Raw genomic sequence first — 24,190 nt, 5'->3', positions numbered from 1 at the left:
GCCGTTATAAAACATGACACATTATTTCATACCATCATGTTTAAGCGCTCAGCTGAGTTACAACACAAAGGCCGACTAACAATGTGATTATAACCCGACGCTTAAAACGTCAGCGTGTGTGACACGTGTGCAACACATTCTAAAGGCAGCTTTAAAGCTGCAACAGCTGGAAAGCACATTGACACTCAGTTCCCCGCTTACCCCTGTATCTGGATAGGTGATCCAGCCCAGCTCTGAGGTAGACTCTGTTGTGTCCAGCAGCATCACTGTGAGACAAAGAAGCAGAGACAAGGAAAAGGTAAGAAAAAAAATGAAAACAGCCAGAAAGCGCGTGCGAGGGCTTTCATTTTAACGAGGAGAAAACAGACGTGTTCTCAAGCTTTCAGTTTAATGCTATTGATTGCTGCTCAAGAGTTTAACTGAGAAACGCAGTCAGTGCTATAAAAGCGAAGGGACAGTTAAACAGAATTTATAATCATGAGATATTCTCTGAAGGACCGAAAAACCAAAGACTGCACGAGTCTGTGAGGCCATGAAGCCATAAAACATGGATTTGCTTCAGTGAAACTGAAGCAGAAATGCATTTGCAGAGTATCCTTTTTGAAGCAGGTTTTATAATTAATCTTCTTTTTCTTTCCATTAGTAAAATACCAGAAGTAGTTGGAACCATCAGTCCCATTTTTCTTTGATTTTTTTTTTCCCTCCATCCAATAAAATCCAGGAGAGCTCCAGCTGTGTGCATCTGTCAAATCTAGTAACTGCTTTAAAGTGATGATGCACTCTGGCAGACTATTCTGGTGTTTGAAAAATTAAACTGATTGACCTGATGGGGCACTGTTATTAAAGGTCAAATTTTCCAACTTTAAAAGGCCATAACAGTTACTGTCACGTTTGGTTGAAACTTGGTGAGCTGATGCTTTTCATAGCTTCTCCCAAAGGGAACCTTCATCATGTATGATATGTTCTGTGTTCCTCTTTTGTTGCAGATTTTGCTCATTAACCCTGATCAAGAGTGAAAGCACAAGAATAGCGTGTGACTTTTATGTTGGAGTGTATTTTTCCCATAATTTGCTTTTAGGTTTAAGTGCCTCAAAAAACCAAGCTGGCAAAGAAATTACACACACAGACACACACACACGCAAAGTGATTTTAATGCTGAGTGCTGCGTGCTGACACATGGCAGCTTCCCACACAAAACTGAAGCCCTTGAATTTTCCATTAGCATTCCAAAACTGTGGTGGCTGCCGCTCCTTCAGTCTGGCACGGTCTGCGCTCGGTTCTGTTGAAGAGCCACCGACTGAACGCGGGCCAAAGTTTGTCGTGCACACAGAGGTACTGAAAAACATCAGACTTCAGATCTGGATGCTTGCACAGATGGAGGTAATGGAGGAAAACGCAGAGTGCCTGATTTCATCAAGCACAACGCTAATCACCTAAAGGGCTGCAGACACGTATACACACACACAAGGCATTGTGGGAGTCTACAGGCATCCGCCTCTGTTTACAGATAAATAATTCCTCTCATTGTCGTTATACAATTTTTATGCTTTTGCTTCCATTTCATGGCACACAGTGATTCACCAGAGAAAAAGAGGCTCTCTTTTTCTCTCGTTCTCTCTGACAACCAGACAAAGGGCAGCGGCAAAATATTATCTACATAATCAGTACACACATAGGGATTTGAAAAGGTTCCCTGGTCCACCAAAACACCAATGACCCACTGAGATAGATGCATTATGTCTCTCTTCTTCTGCCTGTCAAACACAGAAGTACACAATAACACTGTGAGCACACTGAATCCTGCTGCATCTCCCATTAAATAAGAAAACTATATCATTTGTGGCTCGTGACATCAATCGACCCTACCCCTCTGTTCTCTGACTGCTCTGTAAACAGATTTTTCCGGATTATAGTCACAGATGGACACCCCGCAAATCTGTGCTTCAAGCCTTCATTTCCCTCCTTTTTTTTTTTTTTCCCTTTCCAAACCCCTCTTTCTCTCCAGCCTGTCTATCTGTTTTCACCCACTTTGTGTCTTTATGTCACTCTTACTAAATTCACACATTTTTCCATGGAAGTCCTCCAGGATTTAGAGTGATACGAATTGTATCAAGACAAGAATACAAATAGACTGTGACAGCTCAGGATTATATGCAGCCACAGGCATCAGAATAAACAGTTTTTAGTGCCGCGTACGTCTGGACAGCTTGGCGACTGGAATCGTGGAGGCAATCAGCTAAAGGGAGAAGACTAAACTCACCAAACTAGGATATTTAAAGCTCTGAAGAACGGCAATATCCATTAGTGAGACAACTTTCATGCTTTGTTTAACTCCAGCTGGAAACGTTGTGCTGTTCCAGCTGTTTGTGATGGCACGCAAACTCATCACTGACTACTTTCTTGAGTTCTGTGTCTGTGTGAAAAATTATCTTCCATTTGACAGAATGACTAACATGTTATGTGTGACCTCATTAAGCACCATTTGATTTATATCAGATAAGCAACAGACGCAAATACTGCAAAAAGTGTCATTCCATATTCAATTAACCTTCTGCTTCAGGGCACAGTCATGCATAAATAACATGGAGCAAACTATTTTTTAAATTAATATTTATGCCTCTACTGTTTAGTTTCTTGTCACTGGGCCTTTGGGGACAGAGAGCCTTACATTGCCTCCGCTCTTTCTTCCCGGGGTAAACCTGTACATGAAGATTACATGGAGGAGTGTTCGAAGTGCTTCATGCATGTCTCATTGCGTGACATTAGCATGTTGAATAATTCACCATGACATCCTAAGATTAGCATTGAGTGGTGCGTTACACACACCTTTCAAGGATTAGCTGGAACTGTGACATGGCTCTTGTGTGTGTGTGTGTGTGTGTCTGTCTGTGTGTGCGAGACAACCATGAACAAAAGAGAGGGACATTTACTGGCAGGTCCACTTGGCAGTAAAAGCCCCTTTATTTAACTCTCAGACAGCCCCTCCATGTGCACAGAGCACTACAGCATCTCCGTTATTGGTCCATCCGAGGGCTGAGATGCTCAAAGTTTGTCCCTGACAGTTTGACGAAGTGCTGAGTCTGCAATCCGAGCCTGAGTGCTGCGTTAATGCACGGTGGCCTCTTGCATCCTCCTGTTCCACTCTGATTTTTTACTCACTCTGCTTGATAACTCTACCTCCATTTTGTCCCTTGTCCTTCGTATTCTCCTCCTCTCTGCATGTGTGTATTATTCATCTAAAAAGTGACAGCGGGGTATGTCAAATAAAGAGGCACGCTCTTCTCCATTACTGATGGCAGCTCTGCTGTTTGTTTCAAGAGTGGTTTGATACTCAGAGGGAGAAAAGGGGGAGACACTATAGTAGACAAAGCGTCATTATAACACAAGAGGCTGGTGAGATTGTGTTTGCACATATGAATGTGCTTCTTTTGCTCTTTCCCCCTCTCTTTCTGTCCACACTGTGGGTGTAAATGCTCTTCTGCCTTGTTATAGAGGTGACCTGCATTAGTTCATGAATGTCGCCTCTGCCACTGGAGTGTTCACTTCAGCTGAGTGACCCTCTCTGCTCTCTCCATCCATTTCTGCGAGTCCAACACTTTTCCTCTCTGTGCAGCCATGCATACACCGACACTCTCCAGTGCTAAGTGTAGTGCTGTTGTTCGTGTCACGCCTCTTTGACAGCAGATGTATGCTGCTTTACAACACATTTTGCAGGCAGTAGAGCCCCTCCTGACTCACTCTGCAAAAAATATTTGGTGTAAATATTAATGTGTACTAGAGGGATGTGAGTGTAAATGATGCCTTAACACCAAAGTAAATGCACCAGCAGAGAAGACGTAACCAGCGAGTTTACAGGTAACAACATGTTACAGAAACACACTCATGCACACACGCACACACTTCTTACAAAAAAGAAAAATTCACACAGTGCCTGCAAGCGTTTTGAGAAGCGGTCAACTTGTGTTTTGTCTTTTGTCCACTCATCCACCCATCTCCACCCTTTCTTTATACACTCCAGATGCTCCCACCCACAGACAGTCAGTCAAGGACAAGGCCCTTACCAAACCCTCATTACAAACAACCACAGCGAGAGAGTGATACGCCAAGTCAGAAAAGAGAGCAGGAGGAGGCTGGAAGAGTGAGGAAGGAAGGGGATTAACGTGACTCCAGAAATAAGCATGCACATGTCAAAGGGAGTTATCAAAAAATGAATGAAAGTGCAGCTGCACCAAAGAGCACAAACAGCCAGGTTAGATGATAGAGCACTGCCTACATGCAGGCACAGGTAAGAGGGCATATCAAAACAAATGATCCTCTTTCTTGATTACAACATGTTCTTTAAAGCAGAACTGGCTAGGCTATAAACTTCAAGTATTTTAAATTATAGTCTAACTTCTTGGGAGAAACACCTATTTGCTTTCTGTCAATCTTGTTGGAATAAAAACCTGTTTTAGTTGTTCAAGCAAGCTCAAAGTCAGATTAAAATAACAGGCATCAGTGGAGTGGTGGCAAGCAGCAACCACTGGAGCTGAAAAAAATGGAGCCAACACAAAGTAGCAAAAACTGCAGTTCAAATGGCCACTTGAGGCTGATTCCAAAAGTGACTGAATTCTCACAGACTCCCCTGTTCAAATGTCTAAATTTAGAGCTGAAATAAACACGTATTACAGGCCGGTGCAAAACATAACAGCTGTATATGGGTGGACTTTTTTTTTTTTAAATAACTCACTAGTTTAAATTGTATGTGCTTACATTTTCTTTGTTTACAGTTATGTAGCCACTGTGTGACAGGTGGTTGCATGGCACAGGTGCTACCTATTTGAAGGTGTCACCTCCACTAACTGGACTCACTAAGCTGAACTTTGATTGTGTTTGTGCTTTTAGAACAATTGTCTGACAAACAGTGCGACTTGCTGTGCAGTCCATCCAGAACGTTTGCGCTCCAGTTTTGATGAGTGACATTCTAGTATGTTACTTAGCACTAATCAGGTATCTGTAAAGTATCCCCTACAATCTATAGCTAGCGATACTTGATAACCTAGCGCTCTAAATATAGTCAGTTCTGGCTCCAAAAACCAAGATGGTGACGTTAATGGGTCACCAACATTCTCAGACAATCTTTCCTGGAAGGGATTCATAGTTGTTTCACTTTGTTCTTCACACTTAAAGTGCCACAAAGAGCTGTAACAAATGAAAAAAGTAAGCTTGGGAGAGAAGTTCAAACCCAGCTTACTTTCACACTTCTCCATAGCTGGCCAATCACAGTGTGAAGTGGGTGAGGATATTGTATTGTCACTTTCAGAAAGTCACAGAAACGGTTCGACAAAGGCCCCCAAATCTGAACGTGGTAAGGAATACATGACAAAATATAATGTAGACAAAATACATTCAGATGAGGAGACTGATCGTCTATAAGCTCTTAAGGCTGGTGTTAAATCGGAGAAAACTACAAACTGACGCTTAGCTTAATTTAGCAATGAAGACAGCAAAGTGGGTAAAATCTGCCTACCAATCCTCTAAAGCTGATAGGCAGATAAAAAGGTTAAGTTAAAATATATTAGCTGGCTAGGTCTTGGGGCTGATATATTATGGGCCTGGCATATTGTATTATAAGGCCAGGGTAACAATTTCCCCTTGTTTTCAGTCTATGTGGAGCTAAGGCAACTATCTACAGGTTCTGTTTTAATGCCTGCTGTGCAGACGGGGGTGGGGGGCATCAATTTTCTCATCTCACTCTTATGAAGAGAGCAGATAAAGGTATATCACAAAACATTTAAAGTACTGACTTTTCCTATATAGGTATTCTGCATCTTACAGTGGATTTATATTTCTGTGCTCAGTCTATGTTCACATTCACTCCTACAGTTAATTTAGAGTCAACAGTTAACTTAACTCCATGTATGTCGTTGGATTGTGGGTGGAAGCCAGAGTCCCTGGAGAGAACATGCAAACTCCACACAGAAAAGCCCGATCTGGATTCAAACCTATCACTGGTCCACCCTGCCTCTCACCCTATAACAGTTGGAATAGATAGACACTCTTCACTCATTTATTTATCATCCGCCAGGTCAACAATATCCAACACTGGTGTTACAGCTAGGGTTGGTTGGTCTTTGTTTTAGACATGTTAAATAGGCAAATGTCACCTTTCAAATAATGCTTCATATAATTATTTTGGAGCTTTGGAGATTGTATTTTTAATGTTTTTCATTTGGGAGAAACAAATCGGCAAAAGTACTACAAAAAGGGGTGGCTGTTAACCCAACCTAAACCCTACCCCTACCCCTGAACCCTAAATAGGTTGCTAGTGACATGGCGATTGTTAAGAGGTTAACAATTCACTGAAGTAGAGTAATATGTACACAGACAAAAGTGTGAAAGTTTCTTCTAAATGTCCCTGACTTCTCCGTGAAAAGATATCCAGTGACCACCAAAGACAGAAGCCGCAAACATCACCTTCTCCACTCTCAACCCTCACCACTGCCAGATGAAGGAATGCAAATCTGAGAGGAGATCAGTTTAATTCAAACCCACTGTGTCGTTCCACATTAGTGAAACCTTCAACAGTGTAACTCAGCTCTCAGTCCGTTTGGTTGGTGCCAATACACAAACTGCCAGGCAGCCGTTTTAATGTGAAATTCAAAACTAAAAACTGCATTCCGGTGTAACAGCAGCCCATGCCACGTGTTCGACTTTCAGTCATTTTTTTTGGCTCTAGATGATTGCCTGTCCACGCAGGCATATTATCTGTGACGCTATCTGCCACGACACTGTCTGGCTCAAAGCGGAGAATCTTGGCTTGCAGCCTCCTGAGGGCTTGAACCTCTTATATCACAAATGGCAGATGTGTCATTCATTTTAATAAAAGTGGCCTAATGTCATTACAGAGCTCTCAGCATGCTGGGACTAAAAATAAAGCTGGGTCACAGTTAAGTGTTGTAGTGCCAATGATGGGTATGTGGTGAGTCCTCCACTTCCCACTAGCATGTGATTTCTTGGTTACTGCAGTCCAGCGGACATGCAGGCCGGAAGGATGAGCGCAAGAAGCTGGCTTTTAGCAGCATCTGTTCTGCAGCACACCTACTGTGACGAGCATGCCATTTATTTTCTTATCGCACTTTCTCTAGTTGATCGTGTCCTGAAAGAGCGGCTTATTACGCCTGGGATAGGGAGGGTACTCTGTCTAATTAATACCCAGTTAAAACCAGAGACAGCAGGAAAGATGGCCTAGATGACCTTAAAGTGAGAATGTCAACATGGCTTTAAATTTATGCAGTCTGGTGCTTCAAGCAGGCTTCATATCCTTTATTTAATTTAAAGTAGCAGTAAAGCAGTGCGTACTAAGTGGATAGATGGACTTATTATCAGTAGTATGCACTTAAAATATCAGAGTAAAAGCATCTTACGTGCAGGAAAATGGCCTCTTAGATCATTACATCTGTAATATTGATGCATCAGTCTGTAAGCAGCATTGTAATCATGTAGCTGTTACAGTGCTTGACTACAGGACCAAAATGCAGGGCAGAAAATGACAAAAAGCAAACCTTTATTTAGGTGGCAGTTCAATTCCAAAAGACAAAGTCCAAAATGAAAAAAACAGATATGCAAAAGGCCATCGAAGGGAGCCAGGCAAAACAGAGAGGACATGAGGGAAGGTTCACAGACACTATTATAAAAAATAAGGGGAAAGACAGGACTGTTTATACACATAGGGTAATAAGGGAAGTGAAGACAAGGCTGGTGGAAACAAGAAATAGGTACAGATGATAAAGACAGTCATGAGGAAGGAGGTAGGAATCAGCCACAGGAGACAACTCACAGTGAACATAAAACAGGACCGCTGGGGAGCCAAGAATAATAAGGAAATCAAACATTCAAAAAATGCAATAATCCAAAATTCTGAAGACTGGAATTACAGGAAAAAAGAAATTCAAACGGATATATTAACTAATAATGCCAAACTCAACCCGGCTACTGGGGCAGGTGGGTGGGTGGGGATGGAACCACAAACCAGTGTACAACTAGTGCCTGTCCCAAGCCTGGGCAAATTGGGAGGGTTACATCAGAAAGAACATCCGATATAAAATCAAACATCAAGAATGAGATTTCCATACCCGATTGATCAGCTAACAGGCTAACTGGTGCTTTTGACCTGATGGGTGTCTGTAGATATACTGGACAAAGGATGCTGAAGATGGAGCTGCCAGGCAGGAATAAAAGGTTCATGGATATAGTGAAGTAGGACATGCAGAGGGTTGGTGTGACAGAAGAGGATGCAAGGGATGGGGATAGGGTGAGATGAAGGCAGATGATCCACTGTGGTGACCCGTAAAAGGGACTAGTCAAAAAGAAGGAGGAGGAGGAGACCAAACGCAAAACAGAACCAGTCCCAGGGATCATGACAGTAGCTTTTCATATTTTTACACTGCCAGTGTAGGTTAGTGGCTCCCAAGCAGATTTACAGCACATTTGAAGGGTAGTGAGATGGGGTGTGCAAGAAGAAAAAACAAATTTAAACAAATTTATATTAGCTTTTGGCCTCTAACTGTTTCAAATGTGATATTTAAGAGTGTTATTTGGTAGAAGTGATAACAGCTGACTGAAATAACAAGAGACCCCACTACTTACATGCTTTTTTTTGTAAACGGTCATGCAAAAAGTTTGGTGGTATTTTATAACATCATCATGTAGTTTTTTTCTGTAAAATCTTTATCTGAAGCCCTGCGATAGACTGGCAACCTGTCCACGATTTAGCCGGCCCCTCACCCTGTGACAGCTGGGATAGGATCCTGCCGTCCCAGAATTGGAAAAGCAGTTAAGGAAATGGATTGCTGGATCTTCATCTGGGAAGTAAGTGCAGCCCTCAGCTAAATATAGGGAATAAAAAAGAATTGTATTTTCTTTTGAAATGTATTTAGGTAGAATTATAGAAGAAACTGTTTACTTTATGCTGAGCAAAATGAATGAATGAATGAATAATTAATGTTGTTACGGGTAAAAAAACAAATTTTTTTCTACATTTTGCACAGCCTGCTGCCATCTGGTCATGATCAGAAGAGATTACCTTTTCAAGGTATGACATAAGTTTCACCAACAGTACAAAGTAAACTTGTGGAAATGCATAGTTCGGCGAGCATCGCTGCATCTCCGCTCAGACGTGATGGAAAAAAGCTGGAGGGGCATCAGGTGTGCCTCCTGTGCAGGCCTTCCCTTCAGTGTGTGGTGTTAATCCAGTGTGAACACGCAATCCTTGACACAGATCCGTACAATTCAGAGGCTCCACATCAACAATTCATGTGAGCGAATGGAGCAACACTTACACATGGCTGCATTTGAAAGAGATAAATGTGGTTTGTCTTCATGAGAAGGACCAGACATTTAGCTTCATTAACCTGGCAATGAGGAAATTATTGCAAAAATGACACTTCCATATGTTTTGTGGTGTGAAAAGAGACAAGAATAGGGATTATTAGTGGGGATGATCATACTGTACTTGAAAATTAGAAGGTTTCATTTCACAATAGAAAGTAGATTTCATTTCACAATTCACAATGGAAAGAGCGACTGTAAAAATATCAGTTAACATGAAGCTATAGCCGGTGAGTCCAGACGTCATTTACTGTCATCAAAACTGAGGCAGATGCCAAATCGTCCATTCATGACATAACTGGATGTTTTGGTTTATGTAGCTTTATAGGGACACCCATGCTATTGGGTTAATACAGTATTATGTCGAGCTCTGTTTCAATTACATGAAGTCAGTATGGGCTAGTTACACTGTGCGGCCTCTCTCCTCTCTGTCATTCTGTCTCATCTTAGTCCAAGCCATCTGTTACAAGCGCAGCTCAAATCGACAGCGTGAGGCTGACATATAAGTTACCACTGTAACAGACTATTACTGACACACACCTCCCAGTAAACTAAAGCCGATGGAAGAGGAGCGTGAACAGGTGCAGCTCTTTGCAACATGCAGCCCTATCCTTTGAAAGTAATTGCCTTCTGACTGCTGACACCCTCTCTAGTGTTGGGGACAGGATGTAGGAGCAGGAACTATGTATAGGCAGAATCTAAAGGCATGTATGCATCTATAGCCACACACAATCAAACATACACACACACACACACACACACACACATATATATATATATATATATATATATATATATATATATATATATATATGCAGTTTGAGTCATCACGTTTTTGCAGGTTTCTCAAGTCAGCCCTCTCTGATCTGACAGAACACTTCATGGATGGAATCTCACTTAACTATCCATCATTTGCAGACTGTCACTTGCTCTCTTCTTTTACACACACACACACACACACACACAGATGTGCAGAAATGTTCACTTAGCTTTGCACTTTTTAAAACATGCATTGTTTCCATTCATGTAAGCAAAGCATTATAAGTTACCAGCAGGGAACAGGAAAAATAGGAGAAATTCTTTGAGAACACCGGTGCAAAAAAGGGGGGCATTGATAAGAAGTGGGGGTCTGCGGCTGTCACAACCATGAGATCATGAATGACACAGGAGGGGGGTGGGAGGTCGCCGAGTGCATAGCAAAGAGAAAGGGTTATGCGGCTTATTATTCATTTGTCTTCTGCCTTATTTCCATATCCTTTTGTTGCCGGAGCTTGATAGGTCCTGGCACGCACCTGGCTCTTCCATGCCAACAAAGTACTGTCTGATGTGCTGCTACAGTGGTACACAGAAGCAATTGCATGCATATTCACATGCACAGATGCTTTGTATAGAGCCCACAAACTAAAGCCTGTCTACGCAGGGGGAAAGGTGGTAATTATTCAGCGGGTCCCAAGCTGCAGGTGGAGGACTGAAAATCTTGGATGGCTTGAACTGTCTCATAGTGTGGCGGCCTAACGTGCCACAGTTTCACACAGTGTCAAAGTCCCATTAATTCCAACAGAACCTTGTTCGTAGAGAGCTATAACAGTTGCATACCAAGTGCCCATCCTTCACTTGTGGATTCGTTTCAAGAACATGATGAGAGTGCTGTGCAAACTCTCCATCAAGCTCCATAACCACACAAGTACACACACACACACACACACACACACACACACACACACACACACACACACACACACACACACACACACACACACACACACACACACAAAGTCACGAGTTTAACGTGAATAAATGAAAGCAAAAGTTTGGTTCTTACCTTCCTCAGCTGAGTTAGGCTGGAAAAACAGACAGAGAGACAGAAAGACACTCCACATCTCCACTACAGAATGACACTGACAGAGAGAGAGGGAGGGAGAGAGTATGAAAGAGAAAGAGGGAGATAGAGTGTGTGTGACAGAGCAAGAGGTGGGGGGGGGGGGGGGGGGGGGGTGAGAGGGGGTGGAGTCTATTTGCTCCCTTTATCTGAGAGAAAGCGAGTGAGAGAGCGAGGATGGGGGGGTGGATGGCTGAATGGATGAGGGAAGGAGAAAAATATTTACAGAGCAGCAGATACAATAAGTACACTGCCAAGTGAGGAAGTAAACAAAACACTGTTGTCACAGAGACAGGAGGAGTGAAAGAGTGAGAGGAGGAAAGTGGGGGAGAGGTTTTTTTTTTTTTTTTTTAATTTAAGCGAAACAAAGACAGAGAGAAGAAGCAAAGGACAGCTGACAAGAGAGTGACAGAAAAAGACAGAGAGAGAGCGAAGGGGGAAATTTAATAAACAAGTTTTCCTGGTCTTTAAAACAACTGTCTAGACATGTCTAATAGCATCCGTTACAGCACCGCCTGGTAGACTGTGTCTCAAACCGTGGCATCCCTCTCATGTCTGGACACTGTGCTAACTCGCATTTTTCAAGCTGTGGCATGCGAGAGTGCCCAACTTCTTTTTTTTTTTGCTGTTTTTCTTGATCTCACTCAGTTCAGCCTTTATGGAAAATGAGTATAATTTAGACACGTTTTTGGATGCTCTCCATCCTTCATGTGGCTCCACCACCCTCTCACTCTCGCACTCGCTCTCGCTTTCTCTCTCTCTTTTTGGTCTCTCAGACACACTCCTTGCCTCGCAGGACAGCTCATCCAGACAGTATGTAGACATGCACTCACATGCAGATACACACACACGCACGCACGCACACAGCTGAGCAGCCCTTCTGGTCTGTGCGCGCCACTAGCTGGCCAGCTTGCAGTACTGCAGCTTGTTGATGGGCTTTCATGCTCCAGTTCACTGCTGTGAGTAACTGCCGTTAGACTCGCAGGGAGATGTGCTGTGTTGTTTTGACACAGTTAGATGGCCCCATTCCCAGCCAGCCGGGGGGGCCCTTACCAAAGGTTGCGTGCTTCAAGAGACTGATGTACAGGAAATGGAAGATTATATACTGTAGACCTAAAGTGATCAATGAGACTTAACCAAAAGAGAAAAAGAAGAAGCTACTTTCAGCTTCTTCCTTATTCAAAATGGTTTTTATGGCCTTCCTAACACAACCACCCAGGGATTTGTGTCTCCTTCTAGACTTGAACTGGGGATCTTTTGCTTGCACAGATGTGTAAACTACCACAGTATGGAGCCAATGATAAGAGTATATTTGTGCTCCCCACCAGGGCAGAAAGTTCTGGTTGTCCCACCAGTGCTTAGCCAAAAGCCCACCTTTTGCAGCACAGACATGTGGTTTATCCAGTTGAATCTGGACATACAGATCTGATACACGTATTTTTATATTCAGTGTGACCCGGCTCATTGTAAATAAATGATGAATCTGCTTAGAAATCATGGAAAACAGGAACTGGTAACAGCTTCTAATGATGGCAGCGTGGTGCAGGCACGCAAACAAATAGTGGGGTGCAAAAAGCTGTAGCCCTCAGGTACTCGGCTGACTCCTCATCTCTCAAAGCATTATGGAAATTTGAGCATGATGGCTGCTTAAACTGAAGAAGGCTAATGTATCATAATACTAATGGCAAAAACCTTTAATATCACCCTTTGCGTCAGTTTTGTCTGTGACCAAAATCTAAATGATTTCATTGAAAAAAAAATGATAAAGAAGAATAACATCACTGACTTTTTTGCTATTCTTCTTTTAAACAAGCCTCTGAAAATCAGGTCTCTTTGGATGTGACCCTCACAGCACAACCAAACACCAGTGATTAAAAATCACAGGAATTTCTTTCAGTGTTTTGATTTGATTGTTGAGATCCTAATAAAATGTCAACACAACACACAAATGTATTATTTAAACGCGATTCATCAGCTGCGGCACTCCTGACTTTATTTCAGTGCGTGAGCGGCAGTTAACTCCACATTGTGTTACTGCACCCCACAGCTTACTGAGGTTTTTCCACAGCAAAAATAAATAAAATAAGGAAATGGAGTTACTGCAGTGCAGAAGTGGGTACCAGACAGATTACCACAGAGCAGCAGTTAACATTAAACATTCATGAGAACAAACTTGCTTTGACTTCTGATCGTATAAACTCAAAAAAAAACTTGTGATGTTTAAGCTCATTAGTCAAGTCATGCATTCCCTTGAAAGATGTAAAACTTTTTCTTCGTAGCTTCTCAAACCCAAGTGTCACGCATGAAAAGTTGAGCAGCAAAGGTCATCTCTAACTCTCATCCACACTCAACTTGGCTAATTGCTTCTGTTTATTTACACACACACAAAAAGATAACAAAAGAGCAAAACATACATATTAAAAATGTGAAAACTGCAAAGCAACATTATTGCATTCGATACATTAACACTAGGTTCAGAGTGCAAGAAAAATCAAAGTGGAAGTAACACATGTTTAGTACCTTCTTAAAACACATACAGCATATTTACATGTAACAGGCACAAACGGCATGAACACTCATTATTCAGTAGTCAGACTGCCAAAGTGCTAACAAAACCCTGTTAAGCTCATCGGTGTGAGCACACCCAGAAGAAGACTCTGCTCTACAAACACTGACACATCATATTGTGCTACTGCAGGCGATCAGCGTGTAGTAACTGGAGCCTTTACAATCGATACACATCATCTCAAATAGAAACAAATGCATACAATGACACTTCGGTTCTAAAATTAATACAATTGGCGTAGTGTTTTTTTTGTTATTTTTAATTCAACATCATCTAGCGTGTGTAATGACTTGTTGTGACTGAGATGTGTGTTTAGTTAACAGTAGATCGTGATGTGTTTCTATCCATCCCTTAAAATCAGGTAATAGTATCACACTAGCAAGTACTTCAAAACACTGCTGCAGAAAATGTAACTGTATTTTATTTTATAACCTACGTTGTAATAGCTGCGTCTCGCAAATATACTATAGATGTTGAAAGAATTTCAAGTACAGTGATGGATCAATATATTTTCTGTGCTATAACAGTTAGGAGCTGTATAAACTTACACGTTTAGCCACCTGAGTTTCAGAAATCCAATCCATGCTGTAAATTCCAGCATTATGACGACTTTTTTTTTTGTTTTGTTTTTTTTGTCATTCTGGTTGTACCCTGCAGTGAAATCTGCAACCTAAAGAGGTAAGCTTTTGTTTTTGAGAAAGCCTTAAAGAGGCTTTTGTTCAGGCTTGGCAGTGCTAGACTACATTGCTCTCATCCTTATACAAATATTACATTTGATGCAGATGGCTCTAGCTTACAGAACTCTCCTTGTTTTACTTGTTTCTCAAACGCTGCTGCATCCAAACAACACACAAGCAAAGACATCATCTGTTGTCAGGGGATATGGTGCTGCTGCTGGATGAGAAGAAGTCTTTGCCTTCTACATGCATAAATATATTTATTTCATATCTATATGGACCTGAAGGGGAGAGGGACTGCTGCTAAACCCTCCTCAGTGTTGTTTTTTTTTTCTGCCTAGTCAAGACATCACGAGTCCCTCCCCCTGACAACAAGGCATTTCAGACAGGACATCAAGTCAATCTTGTCTTTTTTTTTTTTGGGTCAAACAGCTGAGTTCCAAAAACCAGCTTTTCAAGCTTGACCTCAATACATAAACCCCTAAATCCTGCAACCTTTTAACACTGAGAGTAGCTGAAGACCTCACACAGAGCATATGCTGATCCTCTTATGAGGTAAAAAAGGACGGGGGCTGGCACCGGAAATGTCAACAAACCTTAAGTACTGGTAATTCAGTTAAGTGTGCCCCCTCTTTAAAGGGAATTAAATTAAAGGAAATTCTGTAATTAATAAAGCATTTCTAACTTGGGGGGGTGTCTTTAAAAACACTATTTCATTTTTAAAAAGGCACTTTAAAAGCATACATTTAAAATACTAAAATTATTTTGCATTTAGTACACTGAAATGGCTTCTTTAAAACACACCCCTTTCATTGTTTCTGAGGTATGGAATATAACTCTTAATATATAAATATAATATATAATAATAGAACTCTTACAGTAGCTATGTGCAAGAAACATGTTTGCCTGCGTTGCTGCACCCAAAGTCTTCCTTCGTATCTTCTACAGGTATTCATTTTGTTTCTGAAGGCAGACTGACCATGGGAAACTTTTCTGTGGGGGACATAGGTGGAGGTTCTTTGTTTTCAACGACAATTGCCTCGGGCACCGAGGAATGGGGGGGTTTCCCTGTACTGGCAGCGAATCCTTGTGCAATGTCATCAAAGGTCCTTCCTTTTGTCTCAGGAACTCGCAGGTAGGTGAAGATGAAGAACAGGATGAGGAGGACCATGAAGATGAGAAAGACATAAGGACCACAGATTTCCTGAGAAAAGGAGAAGGAGGTTTGTTATGAGACAAACTTGAATAATATTTGTACATGTGAACATTTTTTGCAGGGGTAATAAATGTGAAAAATACCTCCAGTTTAGGGAAGCCCAGCCCCACCAAGAAGTTCGCAGTCCAGTTCGAGCAACCAGCAACGGCCATGGCAGCAGGTCGAGGCCCCTGGGAGAAGAGCTCAGCCACGATGAACCAGGGGATGGGACCTGGACCCATCTCAAAACTGGCAACAAAGCCGAACACAGCCACTATTGCCAGATAACTCAGAGATGGGGTGGTCTTCTGCTCAGAGAAAGAAATAAAGAAAATGAGGAAAAAATGTCATTCAGCCACAACAGGATGGGTTTTAATTTTAAGCAGTACAACAACAGGCACTCACCACTAACGACAGAGAGATGGTCATGATGAGGGCGCAGATGGCCATTCCACCCAGTCCAATAAGGTGCAGTGTCCTGCGTCCCGCCCGTTCAACCAGGAAGAGCTAGAGTTCAAAGAGACATAATGATCGACTGTCATTCATTAAAATATTAAACCTGCACTGGATTAAGAAAGCACCTGTGCTGTAAGGCACTTACAGAGACAACAGTAAACACTGTGTTGACAGCTCCGGCTCCTATGGTGGCGTAGATGGGCTGAGTTACACCAGCGTTACTAAAGATGCCCGTAGAGTAGTAAAAGACCTGAAAGAAGGAATGAAGGAACAAATGAACAAAAAGTGTTTGCAATATGATTTCACTGCACATGCATTAGTTTGGTCATCTCTAACCCCTGAGATATTATCTGATTCTCTTGTAACCAAATTCTCTTTTATGCTCAGTCAACAATGGCTTTAATAGTTTCTTCCTCCTGCTGTGGCTGGAAACAAGGTTGCTGAGAGTGCAAGGATGCAGCAGAGTTGAGTGGTAATTCTCCATGTGTAGTCATTTGACTATAAAACTACTGGTAAATGCACTCACTGGAACAGTTACAGAAGGAAAATGATTCACGCCGCACCATGTAAAACTGCACTGGTTGTTTCCTGGTGAGTGATATGGGTCATGAGTGTTAATGCTGAATGTTGCAGCCTTTAGCCCCAGGCTGCAGCTTCATGGTGCCTGTCAGATCAGACAGCAGCTGCTAATGAATTTAGTCAGCCTGGGTACGTGACCTTATTAACAAAATAGCTATTAAATACCACTGTGCTTATCTTGTTTCAATCACCCTTAAAGACTTACATTATTCCACTCAATCTAGCACTGCCTGAAGCCAAGAAGCACCTCTTCTCGTGTGCTTGTCAAAAACATTTGTACAGTTTTAGTGAACGCTCCTTTAAACATTCCTGGTTGAATTTAAAGATTGCTCTCTCACTTCATGTGGACTGACATGTGATAATTATATCCCTATCATGGCACTGTATTATGGGATGTGACGTCTACTCACAGCGTTGATGCCAGACAGCTGCTGTGAGAGCTGGAGGATAATAGCGATAATGATTGGCTGTCGATAGTTTGGAGAGCGGAACAGTTCTAAGATGGTCACTTTCTTTTCCATGGACATCTTCATCCCTTCTTCCTTCATCTCTTGAATGTCATCCTCCACGTCTTCAGTGCCACGCAGACGCACCAGAGCTACAAGAAGAGAAACAGATAAGAGAAAATACAGGGGAGGTAAGTACAAGTATAATCTGCAGTAAAAGGCGGCTTGGAGCAGTGAACTTTTCTGCACATCATTAAAAATAAGTCATATTAGATTCAGCCTCATTAATCCGATGTTGCCAGCTCGATTTAGAAGTATGCAAACGTAAGACTTAAGACTGACCTTTTCTTGCCTCTTCCTCCTGGTTGAGAACAATGAGCAGGTAGCGAGGGCTTTCAGTGCAGAAGGGCAGCATGATTGTCTGCAGTACGGCAGGGATGATGGTCAGAGCGAGCAGCAGAGGCCACAGAGCGTCTGAACCCAGGAGAAACTCCAGACCAAAGATCTGAAGAACACACAGGCAAAATATAGAAAATGAGGTGCATAAAATAGACCTATTTGAGTCAATTTACTCCTGGTATATAAAATTCTTCTCTTTCAGCTTTCAGCACACACACACACACACACACACACACACACACACACACACACACACACACACACACACACACACACACACACAGGTATGTGCAGATGAGTGCTCATTTCATTTCATGAAGGATGCTATTTTGATTAAATGAGGTGGAAAAAGCAAAAAAAAATGTGTTGCTTTAAAATTAAAAATAAAAACAGGTTAGAAAACATCACATATTTTGTTTATTTATGCTCATCTAAATTTATGTATCTGCTGAGAGCAAATGTGTTATTCTGTAAAAAGGAAAATATTATCATGTTGGTTTGCATATTTAGTATTCATCACGATAGTGTACCTGTGCCACCAGGATGCCAATAACTACACCCAGCTGGTGCAGTGTACCGAAGGCTCCTCGGACCGCAGTGGGACTGATCTCGCCCACATACATGGGTGTCAGTCCTGTGCACAGACCGCAGAACACACCGATGATCAACCGGCCGATGATGACCATCTCATAAGACTGACTCAGGGTCGACAGTCCCATCAGACCACCGCCCAGAAGAGCCAGGACGTTGTTTATCAGCATGGACTTCCGCCTGATGGTAAGGGACAAAAACAGAAGTGAAACAGGCACCCAGAGAAACCAGAGTGTGTACAGTATTCTCAGTAGTAGTGCGGTTTGGTCCAAATATGAGTCCAAAGCAAATATAGTGAAATTACATGACATAGAAAGATTTTATTATATGAGAAACCAAAACCAAAACACGTTGCTGCTTTTTGTTTACTAAAAGGCTGAAATGATTAGCCTGTTGTTTCAGCTGCAAAGGAAACAAATCATAATAGATATATTTGTTTTGTTTTTACCAATGTGAGTTACATTCAGAAAAATGGGAATTCATATTTTACTGCCTGATACGCTGAATGAAACTCTTCATCCAATCTCAGTGTTTAATCCTTCATTTTCTCACCTGCCAAATTTGTTGACCATTGCTCCAACAGAGAAGGACCCGATCATGCCTCCCACACTGAAGATGGCCACGGCAAAACTCCACACCAGGGTAACTGTCCCCGAGCTAAAGGGCTCCCCGTATCGGTCCTGGGACACATTAGTGAAAAACGTGCGCAGTTTCTGCCACGCCAAAGGAAAAAAAAAGGGTGACAAGGTCAGGAGTGGCTTATTTTATGAAACATTAGTTAAAGTCTACCAGAAGTAGTGGTGCTTAGGAGGAGTTTCTGCTTCTACCACATGGTGGCAGTATTGCTTTTTGCATTGTAATAATAGAAATGAGAACAGACACATTTAGGTCAGAACTGCCTAAACTAAGGAAGCACAAAAGATAACAGACATAGAGTAAGATTGATTAATGTTAATGCTGAACCTAAAAAGTGTTAGGATACTTTGGGTATTCAGTACTGTGCAGTTTCCATCATCACTGCAATATTAATACGAGGAAGTGAGAGGGATGCATATATTATTAATCTAGGAATGGTGCAGACTCCTTTATAGGCTTGTGCTGCTGTCCTAAAACATGGAAAAACTCTGCATGAATTCAATCGGCTGCAAACACGCACCTGCTCGGGTGCATTGATGACACCGGTGTTGTAGCCAAACTGTAGAGAGCCGATGACTGCCGTGGACACACAGTAGAGCAGGTAAGGTGTCACCTTCTTCTTGGGCTGTTGAGAGAGAAGAAGACACTCAGTTATGATGCACTGTCACAATAAATTGCAGATGACACTTCTGTCCAATCATTCCCACAGTCTGAATGGCCTGTTCCTGGCTCTACAAAGCTTTCGTTGTTTACAGTCACACTGGTAATTACAAACAATGAGCCTTTCTCCATCTGCTCTCGCTTCTGGTTTTAAGATTGCTGCATTAGTAACTGTGGGCTGGCTGCAGTGCAGTGAATCTCCATGATTTGTAGCTCTAAATTACTTCCCAGATAAGTAGGTAAAGACACTGTGAGACAGTAAGTCTGAATCCTGTTGTGAATGTTTCCTACTGGAGGTTTCAGAATTAAACTGGGCTTAGCTCATACTAACAAGCTAATACACCTCACATGAATCCCTCACACTGGCATGCAAAAGCATTCAGTGAAGCAGACCTGCACACTGGTATAAATGACATTGTAACTTTACTCATGCAATGTGTGGGCAGCATATGGATAATATGGAAATTTCAATCCAAGTTTCACTTTGACTTTAAAACTAGTCCAACGACTACATCCCTTTACATAACAGTCTCTAAGAACTGTTGCAAATGCTTCCCTTCATGTCTCCGATCCAGCGAACAAAGGCTAATGTCCAAACAGGCTCATTAATTAAAGGAAATCCATGTTAATCAAGTTCAATCCGTTTCGAAATCTGCTGCTGCTGCTGCAACATTAACTCCACTAAGCAGCATCAGTGAAACATTCATTAGATGGATTAGTAGACTGTTTTGTACAGTTTGTCAAGTCAAAAACAGACACTTTTAGAAATAGAAAAAGAAAAAATATATAAGCACACAGAGATTTGTCCATGATATCACTGTCTGCATGGATTCAACATATTGAATGCTTTTTAGAACAGACTTCCACAATATTAGCAACAGTCTGACTTCAAAACAAGCAGCACACAGACTCCCCCAAACAAACTGCCCAGTTTTTCATGTGGTCATCCCATTTTTTTTTTTTTTCATGCACTACATTTTAACAGAGCACCAAATGTCTGTACTATCAATAAACCAAGAAAAGTTAGCGCTCATATCTGGTGCATTGTAGTTATCAAAAACCACCACATGGTTCAGAATGAAAAATGTATTTTTAGTGCTCATATCCGGTGCATTATAGCTATCACAAAATATTACATGGCTCAGAATGAAACAGCATATAAGAGGAACTGACAAACTGCCTGAAATAAAGACAGAGGGCTGATAAGAGAAAATATTTCACAAGGACTGCAGCTGATAGATGGAATCAAGCTACACTCGGAGGGATATCATTGTTTAAAAGAAGCTGAATGCACAGGTGAGTAAAATGAGCAATTTGTGACATTCAGGGAGGTTTCAGGTCTGCATGGCTGCAGGCAGTCCTACTTTCACAATACTGTGGCAGTAAAGAGGACATCTGAGCTGTGAATGAAAGTTGAGATGAAGAAAGATAAAATGTTGAAAGTCACCTCATGTTTGAGAAGAATAATGAGATTAGCACTGAGTTATCTAAAGAGCAAATTAGAGTTATATGTCTAATTATGGAGGAGATAAGCTGAGGGCGCTCCTGGGCGTATGGGTACATGTGTGCACATGCGTGCTACCGAAGATTTAGACGTGACTTTTAAATAAAAAAAAATCCCCCACCTCTTATAAAGGCGTGTTCAGCTGAGTTAGAACCATTACATATCTTAGGATCATCTGACTCGGGGTTGTATCGACCTGTCCTGAGGCATGCGGTTGCACAGGCACACATTCATATGTTTGTTTATACATGTGCCATTTGTAGCATTTGTAACATCAGCAGCCAAGCCCACAAGATTACTCAATATCTGCGGGTGAATTGAAAAAAAAAAATGACTGAAGAGTAGAATACACACGCTGGCCCAAATTTGTGTCTGCAACTAAGGATGTTGTAAACTTTACAACATCCTTAGTTACAATGTAAAGTATTCACCTAAAAAAAAAAACCTATCATCTTCTAAACTTCACTCTTTTAAATTCCTGTATTTATTGCTGATTGATTTTTCCTCTTGCAATGTATAATTAAATAGAAAAATAAATAATAAGCACATGCAGTTAAACTGATACCAGCCTTTAAAAAAAAAAAAGAAACACGGCACAACTTCCACATTCATGTCATCTCGCAATTGTCTACGATTATGCAGAAAAAAATAAGTTTGGAAACAACCGTGAAAATGAAGTAACTGTAAGAAACTGATTACAAAAGACAAAGGTTTGCAAAAAAGGCCGGAGGTCAGAGGTAGCGGCGAAATGGATGCATTTAGTTGATTTTATGGTTATCAAGAGTACTTGAGTAATAACACTGACTCTCCTGTGCTGCACACAACATTGTGCTATTGTTGTATATGAGTTTTCATGCCCCTTCTTCTCTGTCAGACTGCTATTCCCTCATCCCACCTCTCCAGGCAGGACGCAATAAAGACGAGGAACTGTAGCACACTCAAGTCTAGACTTGCCAGTCCTGACTCCCAGTCGCGCTCTCTTAGTCACGTCCTAAAGCGCTCAACTCTCACCAGATGGAAAAATACAGAAAACCTGCAGGTCTGTTGTATAACCCTCTGTCTGGTGTACTTTACATAAACTCATCATTTGGCAGTTACAGTATTGCTGTGAAATTCAGCATCCGTTTCAGGATAAAAACGTGGCTTATTGTTTAAAGGGTGAAATTAACTTCTGATCATTAAATTGAATAAACATCAAAACAATATGAGCAACCCTTGCAACAGCATAAGTAAGAAACTGCTCTCTTTACCTTGTCATCATCCAGATGCTGCATCCTGATCTCTGCTGTTTGATGTTCACAGAAAGGATACTGAAGCTCGTCAAACTCAAGAGTCTAATTCCTTATGAAGAGGCCCCTGTGCAAGCAGTCAGCAGAAACACCTGAAAACAAACAAAAGAATCATATTTTGCAATTTTAATGTAGATTTAAGATTAAAATCCATGATCAGAACATTCAAATAAACCCAGAGGGTTACAAAGGAAATCATTACCCTCTTGAAGCCTCTTAGAGCTTTTATGAGCTATAAACTGCATACCTCTAATGGAGTCTGGTAGTGGAGCTCACTCAGGCAGCTTAGGCACTTCTCAGCACTGTCTGAAATCTGTCAGTGGATGGAGAATTTGTTAGTGCTAGTAATGACAGTAAGCACCGCCCTCTACTTCCCTGTTCACCCCCCACTTGTTCGCTCCCCAGTTTGAAAGCTATAAAGAGAGAAAAAAGTGATGTAACTTCATCTTTTCAAATTAAATTACTGCCGCACTGCTTCTTTCCCATCAACACAAAGCACATTATAACATACCAGTGGCGTTCAGAGAGCATAATAACCCACGTGGTGCGATGGAGCCGCAGATAATACTGTACTGATGACAGCAGGGCTGTAACGATTCCTCCAGTAACTCTAATAATGCCATTACAAAAACCGATGCTTCATTTAAACTCTGGTCAGGTGTCACCAGGTAGGCGGAGCCTTTCACCTGCATTAGCAGCGTTAAAGTTCTCCGGCCCTCTGATGGATTTCCTTCATTTGGAAAAAGGACCCTTTGACACTGAGAGTATCGTCACCGTAACAGAAACCACTGGTCACCCTGAGGTCTATTTTTTATGTTTTAATCCCTGATTAGTGACTAAAAATAGACCTGCAATAGAAACGTATTTGGGAGGGCGCTTGTGAATACAAAGTATTACAACTTTAAGCATGTGCAGCCCTGAGTTTTTCAACAAAAACACTGATAACACCACAGCAGCACACACACAGGAAAGCACAAAGAGGCGGAAGCCTTATCGAGGTGGAGCAAAGGAAACGTTTTTCTAGCATCCAAAGCAGCAGCCTTGTTCCTGTAACCACCATTAAAACCTTTACTGATAAACAGCTGGAGGCCCTTCATCAACCACCTGATCAGCAAGTGTCAACATGAAGAAAAGAGAACTTTGTAGCTGCTCCATCCACTGCTGTTTGTTTCACACAGTGAAAAATCTGCAGTAAATCTAACTCATTACTAAAACAATCGATAGTTGCAGTTTTTAAAAGTTTTATATATAACAAGCTATTTTAACTCTTTTGTATTGGCAGCATCACTATAAGAATTAAGTTCACATTAAACTCTTTAACTACATCAATGAATAAGGATAGTAAATTTAAAGGTAAACGTTTTACCGTTATGTTGGGTAAGCCTTCAAGTATCCAGTAGAAAAAAAAACAAGTCGTGTCTACATCACCCTCTGTATCTTCAAAATTAAGTCCGCCTTTCTATCGGGGTGTGTTTTATAGAAAGCTGTACATGATCAGAGGCACGTTGCCTTCTGTTACTCACTCTTGACGAAAGCGTTTCCCGACCGGCCCACGCGTTTCAGAAGAAACAGCGCTTCCGCTCAGCTGGAGAAGGAGGGGGGTCAGCGAGCGCGTTGGGAGAGACGGGTGAACAAACGGCGCCGGTGAAAAGAGGCTCTGTGCTGGTGCCGGCCCCGTCGCCGGCCCACCGGGGGCGCGAGAACAAAAGGCAGTGTGCCCAGAATTCAGACACAAAGCCTGGTCATGCAGAAATCATGAGACCGGCTCAGTGGGTGGTAAACAAACGGGGACCCCCGCCCTCCTAATTCTTCATCAGCTATAAACTTCACAAACCATCAAAATCTCAGTCTGGAATTTGGTAAATTCTCTAGAAATCGTGAGATCGTTTTTAAAGCCACTTAGTTGGTTTACTATTTTATCTTTGCCTTGTTTATTAGGATCTT

At 41.8% G+C, this 24,190-nt stretch overlaps 2 protein-coding genes across 4 annotated transcripts in view; both read right to left on the bottom strand.

The window, feature by feature from the left end:
- The window catches only part of ephb6 (eph receptor B6), a 55,312-nt gene extending 44,010 nt beyond the window's left edge, over positions 1 to 11,302 (bottom strand). The window contains exons 1-2 of the mRNA XM_030750641.1: positions 11,192 to 11,302; positions 202 to 266 (exon numbers count right to left, since the gene is read on the bottom strand). Of these exons, the coding sequence (XP_030606501.1) occupies positions 202 to 266; positions 11,192 to 11,249 (123 nt within the window). The 5' untranslated portion in view covers positions 11,250 to 11,302. The remainder of the gene's footprint in view (positions 1 to 201; positions 267 to 11,191) is intronic.
- Positions 11,303 to 13,600: 2,298 nt separating this feature from the next.
- Positions 13,601 to 23,819, bottom strand: LOC115794097 (solute carrier family 2, facilitated glucose transporter member 3-like). Of its 3 annotated transcripts, none has more exons than XM_030749372.1 (12): positions 23,613 to 23,755; positions 22,494 to 22,559; positions 22,208 to 22,338; positions 19,314 to 19,418; positions 18,710 to 18,870; positions 18,097 to 18,337; positions 17,510 to 17,672; positions 17,132 to 17,319; positions 16,288 to 16,392; positions 16,092 to 16,193; positions 15,791 to 15,994; positions 13,601 to 15,695 (listed from the first exon to the last, which is right to left on the bottom strand). In XM_030749372.1, the coding sequence occupies exons 3-12, from the start codon at positions 22,229 to 22,231 to the stop codon at positions 15,444 to 15,446; spliced, it is 1,545 nt and encodes a 514-aa protein (XP_030605232.1). In that variant the 5' UTR covers positions 22,232 to 22,338; positions 22,494 to 22,559; positions 23,613 to 23,755; the 3' UTR covers positions 13,601 to 15,443. The 3 variants fall into 3 exon arrangements, with proteins under 3 accessions (XP_030605232.1, XP_030605230.1, XP_030605231.1); XM_030749370.1 differs by lacking the exon at positions 23,613 to 23,755 and adding an exon at positions 23,770 to 23,819 and having other exon boundaries at positions 15,444 to 15,695; XM_030749371.1 differs by lacking the exon at positions 23,613 to 23,755 and adding an exon at positions 22,758 to 22,814 and having other exon boundaries at positions 15,444 to 15,695.
- Between the last annotated feature and the right edge of the window lie 371 nt (positions 23,820 to 24,190).

Source organism: Archocentrus centrarchus, chromosome 16, assembly GCF_007364275.1.
Source record: "Archocentrus centrarchus isolate MPI-CPG fArcCen1 chromosome 16, fArcCen1, whole genome shotgun sequence".
In the NCBI taxonomy this organism is placed as follows: domain Eukaryota; kingdom Metazoa; phylum Chordata; class Actinopteri; order Cichliformes; family Cichlidae; genus Archocentrus; species Archocentrus centrarchus.
Note: the sequence above shows the minus strand (reverse complement) of the source record. Positions and strands in the feature narration are given on the sequence as shown.